The 18,506-nt window shown below is 43.5% G+C and overlaps 1 protein-coding gene across 8 annotated transcripts in view; it reads left to right on the top strand.

The window, feature by feature from the left end:
* LOC129851369 (dedicator of cytokinesis protein 3-like) overlaps positions 1-18,506 on the top strand; it is a 368,511-nt gene that overhangs the window by 304,192 nt on the left and 45,813 nt on the right. For all 8 annotated transcript variants that reach the window (XM_055917869.1, XM_055917864.1, XM_055917866.1 and 5 more), the window contains 6 exons: positions 5,393-5,491; positions 6,210-6,304; positions 9,624-9,699; positions 11,269-11,369; positions 15,421-15,479; positions 18,146-18,294. In XM_055917869.1, coding sequence (XP_055773844.1) covers positions 5,393-5,491; positions 6,210-6,304; positions 9,624-9,699; positions 11,269-11,369; positions 15,421-15,479; positions 18,146-18,294 — 579 coding nt within the window. The remainder of the gene's footprint in view (positions 1-5,392; positions 5,492-6,209; positions 6,305-9,623; positions 9,700-11,268; positions 11,370-15,420; positions 15,480-18,145; positions 18,295-18,506) is intronic.

Here is an 18,506-nt window from a genome sequence, read left to right on the forward strand (position 1 = left end):
ATCCATCTACTTCATCCTCCTCTACTCTCCAGACTTCATCTCTCTCTCTTTCATCAACCTGGTCCTAATCATCTCTATTACCCCCCTCACATCCCCCTCTCCTGTCTCTACATGTTTCCCCCTCACCTCTCCTGTCTCTACATGTTTCCCCCTCTCCTGTCTCTACATGTTTCCCCCTCACCTCTCCTGTCTCTACATGTTTCCTCCTCACCTCTCCAGTCTCTACATGTTTCCCCCTCACCTCTCCTGTCTCTACATGTTTCCTCCTCACCTCTCCTGTCTCTACATGTTTCCTCCTCACCTCTCCAGTCTCTACATGTTTCCCCTCACCTCTCCTGTCTCTACATGTTTCCCCCTCACCTCTCCTGTCTCTACATGTTTCCTCCTCACCTCTCCTGTCTCTACATGTTTCCCCCTCACCTCTCCTGTCTCTACTTGTATCCCCTCACCTCTCCTGTCTCTACATGTTTCCCCCTCACCTCTCCTGTCTCTACATGTTTCCCCCTCACCTCTCCTGTCTCTACATGTTTCCCCATCACCACTCCTGTCTCTACATGTTTCCCCATCACCTCTCCTGTCTCTACATGTTTCCCCCTCACCTCTCCTGTCTCTACATGTTTCCCCCTCACCTCTCCTGTCTCTACATGTTTTCCCCTCACCTCTCCTGTCTCTACATGTTTCCCCATCACCTCTCCTGTCTCTACATGTTTTCCCCTCACCTCTCCTGTCTCTACATGTTTCCCCCTCACCTCTCCTGTCTCTGCATGTTTCCCCCTCACCTCTCCTGTCTCTACATGTTTCCCCCTCACCTCTCCTGTCTCTGCATGTTTCCCCCTCACCTCTCCTGTCTCTACATGTTTCCCCCTCACCTCTCCTGTCTCTACATGTTTCCCCCTCAACTCTCCTGTCTCTACATGTTTCCCCCTCTCCTTTCTCTACATGTTTCCCCCTCACCTCTCCTGTCTCTACATGTTTCCCCCTCTCCTGTCTCTACATGTTTCCCCCTCTCCTGTCTCTACATGTTTCCCCCTCACCTCTCCTGTCTCTGCATGTTTCCCCCTCACCTCTCCTGTCTCTACATGTTTCTCCCTCACCTCTCCTGTCTCTACATGTTTCCCCCTCACCTCTCCTGTCTCTGCATGTTTCCCCCTCACCTCTCCCGTCTCTACATGTTTCCCCCTCACCTCTCCTGTCTCTACATGTTTCCCCCTCACCTCTCCTGTCTCTACATGTTTCCCCCTCACCTCTCCTGTCTCTACATGTTTCCCCCTCACCTCTCCTGTCTCTACATGTTTCCCCCTCACCTCTCCTGTCTCTGCATGTTTCCCCCTCACCTCTCCTGTCTCTACATGTTTCCCCCTCACCTCTCCTGTCTCTACATGTTTCCCCCTCTCCTTTCTCTACATGTTTCCCCATCACCTCTCCTGTCTCTACATGTTTCCCCCTCACCTCTCCTGTCTCTACATGTTTCCCCCTCAACTCTCCTGTCTCTACATGTTTCCCCCTCTCCTTTCTCTACATGTTTCCCCCTCACCTCTCCTGTCTCTACATGTTTCCCCCTCACCTCTCCTGTCTCTACATGTTTCCCCCTCACCTCTCCTGTCTCTGCATGTTTCCCCCTCACCTCTCCTGTCTCTACATGTTTCCCCCTCACCTCTCCTGTCTCTGCATGTTTCCCCCTCACCTCTCCTGTCTCTACATGTTTCCCCCTCACCTCTCCTGTCTCTGCATGTTTCTCCCTCACCTCTCCTGTCTCTACATGTTTCTCCCTCACCTCTCCTGTCTCTACATGTTTCCCCCTCACCTCTCCTGTCTCTACATGTTTCCCCCTCACCTCTCCTGTCTCTACATGTTTCCCCATCACCTCTCCTGTCTCTACATGTTTCCCCATCACCTCTCCTGTCTCTACATGTTTCCCCCTCACCTCTCCTGTCTCTACATGTTTCCCCCTCACCACTCCTGTCTCTACATGTTTCCCCCTCACCACTCCTGTCTCTACATGTTTCCCCCTCACCTCTCCTGTCTCTACATGTTTCCCCATCACCTCTCCCGTCTCTACATGTTTCCCCCTCTCCTGTCTCTACATGTTTCCTCCTCACCTCTCCTGTCTCTACATGTTTCCCCCTCACCTCTCCTGTCTCTACATGTTTCCCCCTCACCTCTCCTGTCTCTACATGTTTCCCCCTCACCTCTCCTGTCTCTACATGTTTCCTCCTCACCTCTTCTGTCTCTACATGTTTCCCCCTCACCACTCCTGTCTCTACATGTTTCCCCCTCACCTCTCCTGTCTCTACATGATTCCCCCTCACCTCTCCTGTCTCTACATGTTTCCCCCTCACCTCTCCCGTCTCTACATGATTCCCCCTCACCTCTCCTGTCTCTACATGATTCCCCCTCACCTCTCCTGTCTCTACATGTTTCCCCCTCACCTCTCCCGTCTCTACATGATTCCCCCTCACCTCTCCTGTCTCTACATGTTTCCCCCTCTCCTGTCTCTACATGTTTCGCCCTCACCTCTCCTGTCTCTACATGTTTCCCCATCACCACTCCTGTCTCTACTTGTTTCCCCCTCACCTCTCCCACTGTCCCTATTCGTTCCCTTGTTAATTTTGTCCCTGTGCTTCATAACCCTTTACCAGTTTGTAGCTTGTCTATTAGGAGTGTTTTCAGAGGAAAGCAGTCAAATAAAAGACTCTCAGTAAAAACGTATGAGGCCTAAAGCTTCTTTTTTACGTACATTTATTTGTTGAATATTATTGATCAATTTAGAATTTGTCACTGTTAGGAACTCAGTAACTAAGCTGAATACAGTAACTTAGCTGAATACAGTAACTTAGCTGAATACAGTAACTTAGCTGAATACAGTAACTTAGCTGAATAGAGTAACTTAGCTGAATAGAGTAACTTAGCTGAATACAGTAACTTAGCTGAATACAGTAACTTAGCTGAATACAGTAACTTAGCTGAATACAGCAACTAAGCTGAATACAGTAACTAAACTAAGTTGAATGAAGTAATTACACCTAGCTAAATACAGTAACTAAGCTGAATGTAGGAACTAAACTAAACTGAATGTAGTAACTAAACCTAGCTGAATACAGTAACTTAGCTGAATGTAGAAACTAAACTAAGCTGAATGTAGTAACTAAACTAACCTGAATACAGTAACTAAACTAAGTTTAATACAGTAACAAAACTCAAATTAATGCAGTAACTAAAATGAATGTAGCAACTAATCTAAGCTGAATACAGTAACTAAACTAAGTTGAATGAAGCAACTAAACCTAGCTGAATACAGTAACCAGCTGAATGTAGGAACTAAACTAAGCTTGAATGTAGTAACTAAACCTAGCTGATTACAGTAACTAAGCTGAATACTAAACTAAGTTGAATGAAGTAACTAAACCTAGCTGAATACAGTAACTAAGCTGAATGTAGTAACTAAACTAATCTTAATGCAGTAACTAAACTAAGCTGAATGTAGTAACTAAACCTAGCTGATTACAGTAACTAAGCTGAATACAGTGACTAAACTAAGCTGAATGTAATAACTAAACCTATCTGATTACAGTAACTAAGCTGAATACAGTAACTAAACTAAGTTGAATGAAGTAACTAAACCTAACTGAATACAGTAACTAAGCTGAATGTAGTAACTAAACTAAGCTGAATGTAGGAACTAAACCTAGCTGAATGTAGTAACTAAACCTAGCTGATTACAGTAACTAAGCTGAATACAGTAACTAAACTAAGTTGAATGAAGTAATTAAACCTAGCTAAATACAGTAACTAAGCTGAATGTAGTAACTAAACTAAGCTGAATGAAGTAACTAAACCTAGCTATTTACAGTAACTAAGCTGAATACAGTAAATAAACTAAGTTGAATGAAGTAACTAAACCTAGCTAAATACAGTAACTAAGCTGAATGTAGTAACTAAACTAAGCTGAATGTAATAACTTAACCTAGCTATTTACAGTAACTAAGCTGAATACAGTAAATAAACTAAGTTGAATGAAGTAACTAAACCTAGCTAAATACAGTAACTAAGCTGAATGTAGTAACTAAACTAAGCTGAATACAATAACTAAACTAACCTGAATAGAGTAACTAAGCTGAATGCAGTAACTAAACTAAGCTGAATACAGTAACTAAACTAAGCTGAATACAGTAACTAAACTAAGCTGAATGAAGTAACTAAACCTAGCTAATTATACAGTAACTAAGCTGAATGTAGTAACTAAACTAAGCTGAATACAATAACTAAACTAACCTGAATAGAGTAACTAAGCTGAATGCAGTAACTAAACTAAGCTGAATACAGTAACTAAACTAAGCTGAATACAGTAACTAAGCTGAATGCAGTAACTAAACTAAGCTGAATACAGTAACTAAGCTGAATAGAGTAACTAATCTGAATACAGTAACTAAACTAAGTGGAATACAGTAACTAAACTAAGCTGAATACAGTAACTAAACTAAGCTGAATACAGTAACTAAACTAAGCTGACTGCAGTAACTAAACTAAGCTGAATACAGTAACTAAACTAAGCTGAATACAGTAACTAAGCTGAATACAGTAACTAAACTAAGCTGAATACAGTAACTAAACTAACCTGAATAGAGTAACTAAGCTGAATGCAGTAACTAAACTAAGCTGAATACAGTAACTAAACTAAGCTGAATACAGTAACTAAGCTGAATGCAGTAACTAAACTAAGCTGAATACAGTAACTAAGCTGAATAGAGTAACTAATCTGAATACAGTAACTAAACTAAGTGGAATACAGTAACTAAACTAAGCTGAATACAGTAACTAAACTAAGCTGAATACAGTAACTAAACTAAGCTGACTGCAGTAACTAAACTAAGCTGAATACAGTAACTAAACTAAGCTGAATACAGTAACTAAGCTGAATACAGTAACTAAGCTGAATACAGTAACTAAACTAAGCTGAATACAGTAACTAAACTAAGCTGAATACAGTAACTAAACTAAGCTGAATGATGTAACTAAACTAAGCTGAATACAGTAACTTAACTAAGTTGAATGATGTAACTAAACTAAGCTGAATACAGTAACTTAACTAAGTTGAATGAAGTAACTAAACTAAGCTGAATACAGTAACTTAACTAAGTTGAATTCAGTAACTAAACTAAGCTGAATACAGTAACTAAACTAAGTTGAATGAAGTAACTAACTTACTAGTAAGTAACTAAAGTAACTAAACTATCGTACAGTTCTCCTTTGAAACATACCCTTATCCAATCATCTCCCTCCATCCTCGTTATCCTAACCCCCCTTCTTCCCATCTGTGTTTTGATTGGTCATTGGGTGGCTCGCGTTGCACTGTGATTGGCTGACATGTGTGTGCCTGTGTTCTCATTGGCAGGGAGAGTATGTGTCCTGCCTCCTATCCCTGCTGCGTCAGATGTCTGACATCCACTTCAAACATCTACTGGAATACTTCCAGAGCAAAGAGGAAGTCAAGGTGAGACTGTCTCTTTCTCAATGTCCTCCTCTTCCTTATTCCACTGACCTTAAAGAATGTGATGTGATTCATGAATTCTAGCCTAATGCTGAGCTTCCACCATATTGTTTTCACCTGTCGTGTCTTTTCCAATCAGTGCAGATGAAGAGGAGGAGAGGATAGATTTGTAAGCCGTTGTGATGGAGCCTCTAATGTACAGGGAGTCATGGATGAACTTACATTTTGGTTTTGTTCCAGTGTTCTGGCCTGCTCATGGTTTAGGACACACATGACTCTCTCTGTCTCTCTCTCTGTCTCTCTCTCTGTCTCTCTCTCTCTCTCTCTCTCTCTCTCTCTGTCTCTCTGTCTCTCTGTCTCTCTGTCTCTCTGTCTCTCTGTCTCTCTGTCTCTCTGTCTCTCTGTCTCTCTCTCTCTCTCTCTCTCTGTCTCTCTGTCTCTCTGTCTCTCTCTCTCTCTCTCTCTCTCTCTCTCTCTCTCTCTCTCTCTCTCTCTCTCTCTCTCTCTCTCTCTCTCTCTCTCTCTCTCTCTCTCTCTCTCTCTCTCTCTCTCTCTCTCTGTGTCTCTCCCTGTCTCTCTTTCTCACTCTGTCTCTCTTTCTCACTCTGTCTCTCTCTCTCTCCCTCTCTTACTCTGTCTCTCTCTTTCTCTCTCACTTTTATTTCTGTCTATCTCTCTCTCTCTCTCTCTCTGTCTCTCTCTCTTTCTCTCTCTCTCTCAGGAGTTCCTTCTGAAGATATTCTGTGTGTTTCGTAACCTGATGAAGCTCAGTATTTTTCCACGGGACTGGAACGTGATGAGGCTGCTGACCAGCAAGTATGTCATACTGAACATACACACAGACACATACACAGGACTGGAACGTGATGAGCTGACCAGCAAGTAAATCTCCATGTGGCTCCCATCCCTCTTTCACACCTCCTCTCATCCCTCTTTCAAACCTCCACCCATCCCTATTTCACACCTCCACCCATCCCTCTTCCACACCTCCACCCATCCCTCTTTCACACCTCCACCCATCCCTCTTTCACACCTCCTCCCACCCCTCTTCCACACCTCCTCCCATCCCTCTTTCACACCTGCACCCATCCCTCTACCCACCCCTCTTTCACACCTCCACCCATCCCTCTTCCCACACCTCCACCCATCCCTCTTTCACACCTCCACCCATCCCTCTTGCACACCTCCTCCCACCCCTCTTCCACACCTCCTCCCATCCCTCTTTCACACCTGCACCCATCCCTCTACCCACCCCTCTTTCACACCTCCACCCATCCCTCTTTCACACCTCCACCCATCCCTCTTTCACACCTCCTCCCACCCCTCTTCCACACCTCCTCCCATCCCTCTTTCACACCTGCACCCATCCCTCTTTCACACCTCCTCCCATCCCTCTTTCACACCTGCACCCATCCCTCTTTCACACCTCCTCCCATCCCTCTTTCACACCTCCACCCATCCCTCTTTCACACCTCCACCCATCCCTCTTTCACACCTGCACCCATCCCTCTTTCACACCTCCTCCAATCCCTCTTCCACACCTCCATCCATCCCTCTTCCCACACCTCCACCCATCCCTCTTTCACACCTGCACCCATCCCTCTTTCACACCTGTACCCACCCCTCTTTCACACCTCCTCCCACCCCTCTTTCACACCTCCACCCATCCCTCTTCCACACATCCACCCATCCCTCTTCCCACACCTCCACCCATCCCTCTTCCCACACCTCCACCCATCCCTCTTCCACACCTCCACCCATCCCTCTTCCCACACCTCCACCCATCCCTCTTCCCACACCTCCACCCATCCCTCTTCCACACCTCCACCCATCCCTCTTCCCACACCTTCACCCATCCCTCTTCCCACACCTACACCCATCCCTCTTCCACACCTCCACCCATCCCTCTTCCCACACGTCCACCCATCCCTCTTCCACACCTCCACCCATCCCTCTTTCACACCTCCACCCATCCCTCTTCCAAACCTCCACCCATCCCTCTTCCAAACCTCCACCCATCCCTCTCCCACACATCCACCCATCCCTCTTCCCACACCTGCATAGCTGGTCTGTTTGTACACGTCCATGTTCCCAGTCACCTTTTCATGGTTAAGTGTGGTTTTCGCTTTCAGTTTGGCATGTATGCTGCCATCTATCTATGGTTTCTGGTTTGCATAAGTTGTAATCGTCGCAGTGGGAACAACCTCCTCTGTGCACTTCCTGAGGAGCTGTATTTTATTTATTTATTTATTTTACCGTTATTTTACCAGGTAAGTTGACTGTGAACACGTTCTCATTTGCAGCAACGACCTGGGGAATAGTTACAGGTGTAACGGTCCTGACCTGTTTTATGTTGTTTTTGTATGTGTTTATTGGTCAGGGCGTGTGTTTTGGGTGGGCAGTCTAGGTTTTGTATTTCTAGGTTGGTTTTTGTGTTCGGCCTGGTATGATTCTCAATTAGAGACAGGTGTGTATCGTTTGTCTCTAATTGAGAGTCATACTAAGGCAGCCAGGGTTTCACTGGGGTTTTGTGGGTGTTTGTTCCTGTGTCCTCACAGGATGGTTTAAGGTTAGTCACATTTGTTGTTTTGTAGTTTTGTAGTGTCTTGTTTTGCTGTTGTCATTAAAAGATGGCTTATTTCCCTCAATCCGCATCTTGGTCCTATCCATGCTCCTTCTCGTCTAAGGTGGAGAACAACATTGACTGCCTTTACAACAGGGGAGAGGAGGGGGATGAATGAGCCAATTGTAAACTGGGGATTATTAGGTGACCATGATGGTTTGAGGGCCAGATTGGGAATTTAGCCAGGACACCGGGGTTAACACCCCTACTCTTACGATAAGTGCCATGGGATCTTTAATGACCTCAGAGTCAGGACACCCGTTTAACGTCCCATCCGAAAGACGGCACCCTATACAGGACAGTGTCCCCAATCACTGCCCTGGGGCATTGGGATATTTTTTAGACCAGAGGAAAGAGTGCCTCCTACTGGACCTCCAACACCACTTCCAGCAGCATCTGGTCTCCCATCCAGGGACTGACCAGGACCAACCCTGCTTAGCTTCAGAAGCAAGGCAGCAGTGGTATGCAGTACTATATACGTCAGTACTATTCTCAGTGACAACCCGGAACATTTCCCAAAACAATCTTTTTTTTTTTTTTTTTCCCCCCATTTTCTTTTTTTCTTTATCCCATTTTCTCCCCAATTTTCGTGGTATCCAATCGCTAGTAATTACTATCTTGTCTCATCGCTACAACTCCCGTACGGGCTCGGGAGAGACGAAGGTCGAAAGCCATGCATCCTCCGAAGCACAACCAAACCAGGCCGCACTGCTTCTTAACACAGCGCGCATCCAACCCGGAAGCCAGCCGCACCAATGTGTCGGAGGAAACACCGTGCGCCCGGCCCGCCACAGGAGTCGCTGGAGCGCGATGAGACAAGGATATCCCTACCGGCCAAACCCTCCCTAACCCGGACGATGCTATGCCAATTGTGCGTCGCCCCACGGACCTCCCGGTCGCGGCCGGCTGCGACAGAGCCTGGGCGCGAACCCAGAGACTCTGGTGGCGCAGTTAGCACTGCGATGCAGTGCCCTAGACCACTGCGCCACCCGGGAGGCCCCTCCCCAAAACAATCTTAAAGCATAGATTCCGATTGGTCAGACCAGCGTTGAACAGTCCTTACCACAGGTACTTCCTGTTTACGTTTCTGTTATTTGGAAGGTGTGATCTGATTGGAGGAATTTTCCTCAGATTTCCTTTATTGAACTCCCCAGCTCCAATAAATGCAGTCTCGGGATATGTGGTTTACAGTTTTACACAAAGTCCAGGTCCTTGAGGGCCGTCGTGATGTTTCGGGTTGGTGGGGGGGGTGGGGGGGGGGGGGATATACACGGCCGTGACGATGACTTGAAGAAAATTATCTCGGGAGGTAATGTGGTCAATTACCTGCAACACATTGTAATACATTATAAAGCATTCTAAAACATATTCAGAAGAATCCCCCATTGTAAGTCATTTTAGATGTTTCCCAACATGCACAAAATGGGGTCAGAATGTATCAATAATTAGCTGTTTCAAAAAACGTTTATTTTTGAACAGTTGTGTATTTATTTATGTTGTTTCTCCCTCTAGCACCATAGTGACAACTGTCCAGTATCTGTCCCCGGCTTTGCACAAGAACTTCACCGAGGCTGACTTTGAGTTCAAGGTGCGTGACTTTGACAGAGTGACACACACACGAGCAAACACACACACACACACACACACATGGAGAGCTAGTGAGCTGGTGTTGCTGCTGCCCACGACAGTGCACACACACACACGAGCAAACACACACACACACACGCAAGCACGCAAGTCTTGTCCTTGAGGCAGAACAGAGCAATTTCCGCTAGATTTGCCCGCTGCAAAGTCAAAATTGTCTACGTTGTAAAAATTCATGAACCCCCTTGAGTTATTGCCCCTGTTGGAAATCGAATTAGCATAAAACAAAAACAGCAATAAAAATCAGTCCGTTTAAGATAGGGATATCTTGGGTTTTTCTTAGCATTGGATGCATCTCAATCTGCAGTAAAAGGTGACAGAGCTCGAGAGGTGTTTGTCAGAGCATGAGACACCCCGGAAATCGGATCTTCTCACAAAACCATCTGTAGCGGCCCAACAGTTTGGGCTACACACTAATACGACACCTCTGTGGAAAGGCGAGACTCTCAGGGACACGTACACGTCGGTCGTTGTGCCTCACAGGACTCGTATGAATGTCTCCTGGTACCCGTTGAAAAATGAACGGAAGTATATACGGAGACTGTTTTTAGTGACAAAAAATAAAAGGTTAAAAAAATGTAAAAACAAATAATAACAAATGTTTCCTGATCTTTCTTTTTTCTCTCAGATATAGGGGAGACATTTCAGAACAAACTTCCTTTAGATGTACTATCTGTTGTTCCATGTAGTTAATCTGTTATTCCATGCGTTTGTATGGGCTAATAGCTGTAAGGCCACAAAAAAGTTTTATCAAATAATTATTATATAGTTTTTCACATCCTCCAAAGGGGTCCTAAAATTCCAAATCAAATATCAAAATGATCCTCGGTACGACCTTCTTTAAAACAATTCTATATAGCTTAGTAGAAAACCTCTCTCCCAGCTTAAACTCTTATGAGTTAATTTAAGGTTAGGGTTAAGGTTAGGGTTAAGGTTAGGGCATTAGAATTAGCAGTGTAGTTATGGTTAGGGTTAAGGTTAAGGTTAAGGTTAAGGTTAGGTATTAGAATTAGCAGTGTAGTTAGGGTTAAGGTTAAGGTTAGGGTTAGGGTTAAGGTTAGGCATTAGAATTAGCAGTGTAGTTATGGTTAAGGTTAGGGTTAAGGTTAAGGTTAGGGTTAGGGTTAAGGTTAGGCATTAGAATTAACAGTGTAGTTAGGGTTAAGGTTAGGCATTAGAATTAGCAGTGTAGTTAGTGTTAAGGTTAGGCATTAGAATTAGCAGTGTAGTTAGGGTTAGGGTTAAGGTTAAGGTTAGGGTTAAGGTTAGGCATTAGAATTAGCAGTGTAGTTAGGCTTAATGTCTGCCCCCAGAACAAGATTCATGACCCAAAAAGCTAACCTGCCTCTTTCCTCCCCCTCTCCTCTCACAAGATGTCCATGATCTCTTCAACATCCTAGTCGTGTGTGAATATAATGCTCTTCTGTTTGACTTAGACAATGAGTACCGTTGTTTAGGTCCTTTTTTAAGTTTTGCTCGTGTACGTGGTCTGTGTGTGTGTGTCACTGGCCAGGTGTGGAACTCATACTTCAGTCTGGCTGTTCTCTACATCAGCCAGCCCAGTCTACAACTGGAGAACACCACCCCAGCCAAGAGGAAGAACGTGTTGGACAAGTATGTACCCTCAAAGAGTTCCCATTCAATCATCATCACCATCGTTTACCATTTCTCTTCAAGCATCTCGTTTTCTTTGTTCGTACAGTGAACGTGTTGGACGAGTAAGACTGCTCACAGAGTGGCCTGCCTCTCTTCATCTTGGTTTACCACTTGTCCTGAAGCATGCTGTGTTGTCTCTAAAGTGTTCATTTGTACAGTAACGACCTCCATCTGTACAGTAACTACATCCATCTGTACAGTAACTACATCCATCTGTACAGTAACTACCTCCATCTGTACAGTAACTACATCCATCTGTACAGTAACTACCTCCATCTGTACAGTAACTACCTCCATCTGTACAGTAACTACATCCATCTGTACAGTAACTACCTCCATCTGTACAGTAACTACCTCCATCTGTACAGTAACTACATCCATCTGTACAGTAACTACCTCCATCTGCACAGTAACTACCTCCAGTGTCCATCTGTACAGTAACTACCTCCATCTGTACAGTAACTACATCCATCTGTACAGTAACTACCTCCATCTGTACAGTAACTACATCCATCTGTACAGTAACTACCTCCATCTGTACAGTAACTACCTCCATCTGTACAGTAACTACCTCCATCTGCACAGTAACTACCTCCATCTGTACAGTAACTACCTCCATCTGTACAGTAACTACGTCCAGTGTCCATCTGTACAGTAACTACCTCCATCTGTACAGTAACTACCTCCATCTGTACAGTAACTACCTCCATCTGCACAGTAACTACCTCCATCTGTACAGTAACTACCTCCATCTGTACAGTAACTACGTCCAGTGTCCATCTGTACAGTAACTACCTCCATCTGTACAGTAACTACCTCCATCTGTACAGTAACTACCTCCATCTGTACAGTAACTACCTCCATCTGTACAGTAACTACGTCCAGTGTCCATCTGTACAGTAATTACCTCCATCTGTACAGTAACTACCTCCATCTGCACAGTAACTACCTCCATCTGTACAGTAACTACCTCCATCTGTACAGTAACTACGTCCAGTGTCCATCTGTACAGTAACTACCTCCATCTGTACAGTAACTACCTCCATCTGCACAGTAACTACCTCCATCTGTACAGTAACTACCTCCATCTGTACAGTAACTACGTCCAGTGTCCATCTGTACAGTAACTACCTCCATCTGTACAGTAACTACCTCCATCTGTACAGTAACTACCTCCATCTGTACAGTAACTACCTCCATCTGTACAGTAACTACGTCCAGTGTCCATCTGTACAGTAATTACCTCCATCTGTACAGTAACTACCTCCATCTGTACAGTAACTACCTCCATCTGTACAGTAACAACATCCAGTGTTTGTAGTGGAGTATAGATCCTTGCTGGGTCAATATCCGGCTAGCTAGAGGGACCAGTTGTCTTACAGTGTTTGTCAAAAGTTAAATCGCCTGAGGTTGTAAGTTTTAATCCTATACCATAGTAGTGATTTTTTCCCAAGAACTGTCTGGTCATTTGTTTCTCTCTAGTTTCATTATATGCAGTATCTGACTTAAAAATCAAAGTTTATTGGTCACGAACACAGATTTTCAGATGTTATTGCAGTTGCAGCTAAATGCTTGTGTTTCTAGAACCAACAGTAATACCTAACTAAATGCTTGTGTTTCTAGCTCCAACAGTAATACCACACTAAATGCTTGTGTTTCTAGCTCCAACAGGAATACCTAACTAAATGCTTGTGTTTCTAGCTCCAACAGTGCAGTAATACCTAACTAAATGCTTGTGTTTCTAGCTCCAACAGTAATACCTAACTAAATGCTTGTGCTTCTAGCTCCAACAGTGCAGTAATACCTAACTAAATGCTTGTGTTTCTAGCTCCAACAGTAATACCTAACTAAATGCTTGTGTTTCTAGCTCCAACAGTAATACCAAACTAAATGCTTGTGTTCCTAGCTCCAACAGTAATACCAAACTAAATGCTTGTGTTTCTAGCTCCAACAGTAATACCACACTAAATGCTTGTGTTTCTAGCTCCAACAGGAATACTTAACTAAATGCTTGTGTTTCTAGCTCCAACAGTGCAGTAATACCTAGCTAAATGCTTGTGTTTCTAGCTCCAACAGGAATACCTAACTAAATGCTTGTGTTTCTAGCTCCAACAGTGCAGTAATACCTAACTAAATGCTTGTGTTTCTAGCTCCAACAGTAATACCTAACTAAATGCTTGTGTTTCTAGCTCCAACAGTGCAGTAATACCAAACTAAATGCTTGTGTTTCTAGCTCCAACAGTGCAGTAATACCTAACTAAATGCTTGTGTTCCTAGCTCCAACAGTGCAGTAATACCAAACTAAATGCTTGTGTTTCTAGCTCCAACAGTGCAGTAATACCTAACTAAATGCTTGTGTTTCTAGCTCCAACAGTGCAGTAATACCTAGCTAAATGCTTGTGTTTCTAGCTCCAACAGTGCAGTAATACCTAACTAAATGCTTGTGTTTCTAGCTCCAACAGTGCAGTAATACCTAACTAAATGCTTGTGTTTCTAGCTCCAACAGTAATACCTAACTAAATGCTTGTGTTTCTAGCTCCAACAGTGCAGTAATACCTAACTAAATGCTTGTGTTTCTAGCTCCAACAGGAATACCTAACTAAATGCTTGTGTTTCTAGCTCCAACAGTGCAGTAATACCTAACTAAATGCTTGTGTTTCTAGCTCCAACAGGAATACCAAACTAAATGCTTGTGTTTCTAGCTCCAACAGTAATACCAAACTAAATGCTTGTGTTCCTAGCTCCAACAGTAATACCTAACTAAATGCTTGTGTTTCTAGCTCCAACAGAGAGAGATAGAACTGTCTTTCTGTCTAACTGTCTTTCTGTCTACTTTGCCTGTTCACGTTGCCTTGTTCACTTCCTGTTTCTCACGTTGCCTTGTTCACTTCCTGTTACTCACGTTGCCCTATTCACTTCCTGTTTCTCACGTTGCCTTGTTCACTTCCTGTTTCTCACGTTGCCTTGTTCACTTCGTGTTTCTCACGTTGCCTTGTTCACTTCCTGTTTCTCACGTTGCCTTGTTCACTTCCTGTTTCTCACGTTGCCTTGTTCACTTCCTGTTTCTCACGTTGCCTTGTTCACTTCCTGTTTCTCACGTTGCCTTGTTCACTTCCTGTTTCTCACGTTGCCTTGTTCACTTCGTGTTTCTCACGTTGCCTTGTTCACTTCCTGTTTCTCACGTTGCCTTGTTCACTTCCTGTTTCTCACGTTGCCTTGTTCACTTCCTGTTACTCACGTTGCCTTGTTCACTTCCTGTTTCTCACGTTGCCTTGTTCACTTCGTGTTTCTCACGTTGCCTTGTTCACTTCGTGTTTCTCACGTTGCCTTGTTCACTTCCTGTTTCTCACGTTGCCTTGTTCACTTCCTGTTTCTCACGTTGCCTTGTTCACTTCCTGTTTCTCACATTGCCTTGTTCACTTCGTGTTTCTCACGTTGCCTTGTTCACTTCCTGTTTCTCACGTTGCCTTGTTCACTTCGTGTTTCTCACGTTGCCTTGTTCACTTCGTGTTTCTCACGTTGCCTTGTTCACTTCGTGTTTCTCACGTTGCCTTGTTCACGTCCTGTTTCTCACGTTGCTTTGTTCACTTCCTGTTTCTCACGTTGTCTTGTTCACTTCCTGTTTCTCACGTTGCTTTGTTCACTTCCTGTTTCTCACGTTGCCTTGTTCACTTCCTGTTTCTCACGTTGTCTTGTTCACGTCCTGTTTCTCACGTTGCCTTGTTCACTTCCTGTTTCTCACACAGTTTCTTTCAAAGGAGAGCTAATAGAGTACCAGTCTTCAGTTTAAAATATGCAAGCACCATTTCTGATATTTCCTTCACACTGTAGACATCTGTAATGCTGTGATCTTCAAGGAATGATGTTCTTCAGTCTTCAGTACATTTCCTCATCTGTTAACTGTGGGAATACCAAAAAATATATCATATCCAATACATGTCCAATATTCTTCAGTTAGAGATCTCTGTGTGTGTGTCTGGGATTCTTCACCTGTTGTTTTGTTTTCTAGGTATGGTGACATGAGGGTGATGATGGCCTACGAGCTCTTCAGCATGTGGCAGAACCTCGGTGAGAGTTGCTCTCTATCTCACCCTTTATAATTCTACGTAACATGACATTTTAAATGTAGCATTTAGAGGACCTACTGTACTGTACTGTACCGTAGGATCCTCACCCATGTACACATTTGCCCGTTCTCACACTCACTCACTCTCCCAACCAAACATACAGAATGTTCATTTGGTACCAAGGTAGTCTAGTGGTTAGAGCATTGAGGCCACTAACCAAAAGGTTGCTGGATCGAATCCCCGAGCTGACATGTTAAAACCTGTTATGGCTGCACGCTGAATATTGAAAAAACTGGAAAATGTGTGCACATTTTCAAACGGCCTCCTAAGAAACTTTTTATTTTCCAATATGCATATATGTGCTACTGTTGGATAGATAACAGTCTGTAGTTTCTAAAAAGGTTTGAATTGTTTCTCTAAGTCGAACAGAAATATTTTTACAGCCATTTTCCCAGCCGAATTGAGTTTTCCAAAATGCGATGTGTCTCTTTAAGACCTTCTCTATAAAAGGCCATTTGACTTGGGACGATAGGGACACGTCACAGGCGTTCGTCAGACTGTAATGCGGAAGTGAGAATTGAAAGGAGTCGAATATCTCGTCCCTGGACTGAATAACACAACTTCTTGTGAGACCTGCGCAGTTAAAAAAAATATCCGGGCGCGAAGGATAATTTGGGCTCGGCTTCTGGAACAAGGTAGATAACGTTGAATATGATGCCTGACTACGATATTATTTGATACTTGTCACAAAATCATCCTAAAGTATGTTTTTTCAATATACTTTAATTATATTATTGCAATTTATTCTGGACTTTAGATGTGAAACGACGGAAGAATTTTTTGAAGAAACGCTTTCTAGCGCAGCAATGCTATCGTGCTAGCTAACCAAAGAGGGAAATAATTCGTTCTGGAACCCAACTAAAGACTCTACTGGACATTGGACCCCGTTACAACATTCTGATGGAGTATCAAGAAAGATAAGACCCAATTTGGGATGCTTTTTCATATATATGTCGAACTGTTGAATGCTAACTCTGCTAACTGTGCTAGGCTAGCGCTTGACTAGAATCAATGCTGCCTTATGCTAGCTTCTGTTGTTAGCTAATATAACGATATATTGTGTTTTCGCTGTAAAACACTTCAAAAATCGGAAATGTTGGCTTTATTCACACGATATCTGTCTTTCATTAGTTATCCACCATATGTTTTTCTGAAATGTTTTATGAGGTGTAATTAGTAGCCGACGTTGGTGTATGTATTTTCTCTGGCTACTCCCGGCTGGATTCAGACTCAAGCTATGTATTAGCATTTTTGGGTAGCATCAATGTAAAACTGATTTATAGCTAAAATATGCACTTTTTATGAACAAAACATAGATTTATTGTGTAACATGTTATATGACTGTCATCTGAGGTCGTTTTTTCTGGGCTCTTTAGGTTGGTTTTAGTTTATTTCGGTTGGTTGTGCATGCTACTTCAATCATAATTCATACTTCATAATCATAATTCATACGTGTCTGTCCACTTTTGTATTTGGTGGTGAGCTAACATAAATATATGTGGTGTTTTCTCTGTAAAACATTTAAAAAATCGGACATGTTGGCTGGATTGACAAGATGTTTATCTTTCAAATGCTGTATTGGACTTGTTAATGTGTAAAAGTTAAATATTTTTAAAAAATAGATTTTGAATTTCGCGCCCTGCAGGGGTGTCATTTTCGGTCCGAGGTCGGGCTTGCACGCCAAACAGGTTAAAAAAATCTGTCGTTCTGCCCCTGAGCACGGCAGAACGGCGAAGACGTGGGTGTCGATTAAGGCAAACCCCCCCCCCCCCCCCCCCCCAGCACCTCTCTGATTCAGAGTGTTTGGGTTAAATGCGGAAGACACATTTCAGTTGAGCAGCCAAATGTTATCACGTAACAATATTGACCTCTACAGATGATAGGGGTATTTTAACGTTGCAGTTTCTATCTAATGTTCTCCCAGTGCTTTTCGCCACACTTTTGAATCGATTAAAATGTTGATTTAAATTATGCAATGCTCTTCTTGTTCTCTTGTCACGATCGTGTGGCGGATTGACGGACCAAAATGCAGCTTTTGGAAAATAAGCCATCTTCTTTTATTAGAAAAGATGACAAACAATAAACACGAAACACTTTAACAAAATAACAAAACAACAAAACGACCGTGAAGCTACAAACGTTGTGCACAAACATACAGGCTACTAACGTTCTTACATAGACAATTACCCACAACCAATGAGAGCCTATGGCTACCCTAAATAAGGCTCCCAATCAGAGACAACCGAAATCAGCTGTCTCTAATTGGGAACTCATTCGGGTAACCATAGACTCTCCTAGAATACTAACCACCATAGACAATACTAGACATCTACACTCAACACAAAACCATACACTACAACCATTAACCCCTTTACCAAATAAACACCCAAAACAACAAAACATAAACATTCCCCATGTCACACCCTGACCTAACTAAAATAATAAAGAAAACAAAGAATAATAAGGCCAGGGCGTGACATCTCTCTGTAAAAATCTTTCTGTAAAAATGTTCTCCTTGTGATTTTCTGCCGTTCATTGCGTCTGGTTGAAAGGAAGTGTTTTGGGTTATTTAGTGTAACGTCTGACTCCTCTTCCTGTCCTCTCCAGGTGAAAACAAGATCCATTTCATCCCAGGTATGATAGGTCCGTTCCTAGGTGTGACCCTGGTGCCTCAGGCGGAGGTCAGGAACATCATGATCCCTATCTTCCACGACATGATGGACTGGGAGCAGAGGAAGAACGGGAACTTCAAACAGGTACACACACACACACACACCTACACACCTACACACCTACACACCTACACACCTACACACCTACACACCTACACACCTACACACCTACACACACACACACACACACACACACACAAGGATGAACCGGGAGCAGAGGAAGAACGGGAACTTCAAACAGGTACACACAAACACACACACACACACACACACACACACACACACAGAGATACATG

This window comes from Salvelinus fontinalis, chromosome 3 (assembly GCF_029448725.1).
Source record: "Salvelinus fontinalis isolate EN_2023a chromosome 3, ASM2944872v1, whole genome shotgun sequence".
Taxonomy (NCBI): Eukaryota; Metazoa; Chordata; class Actinopteri; order Salmoniformes; family Salmonidae; genus Salvelinus; species Salvelinus fontinalis.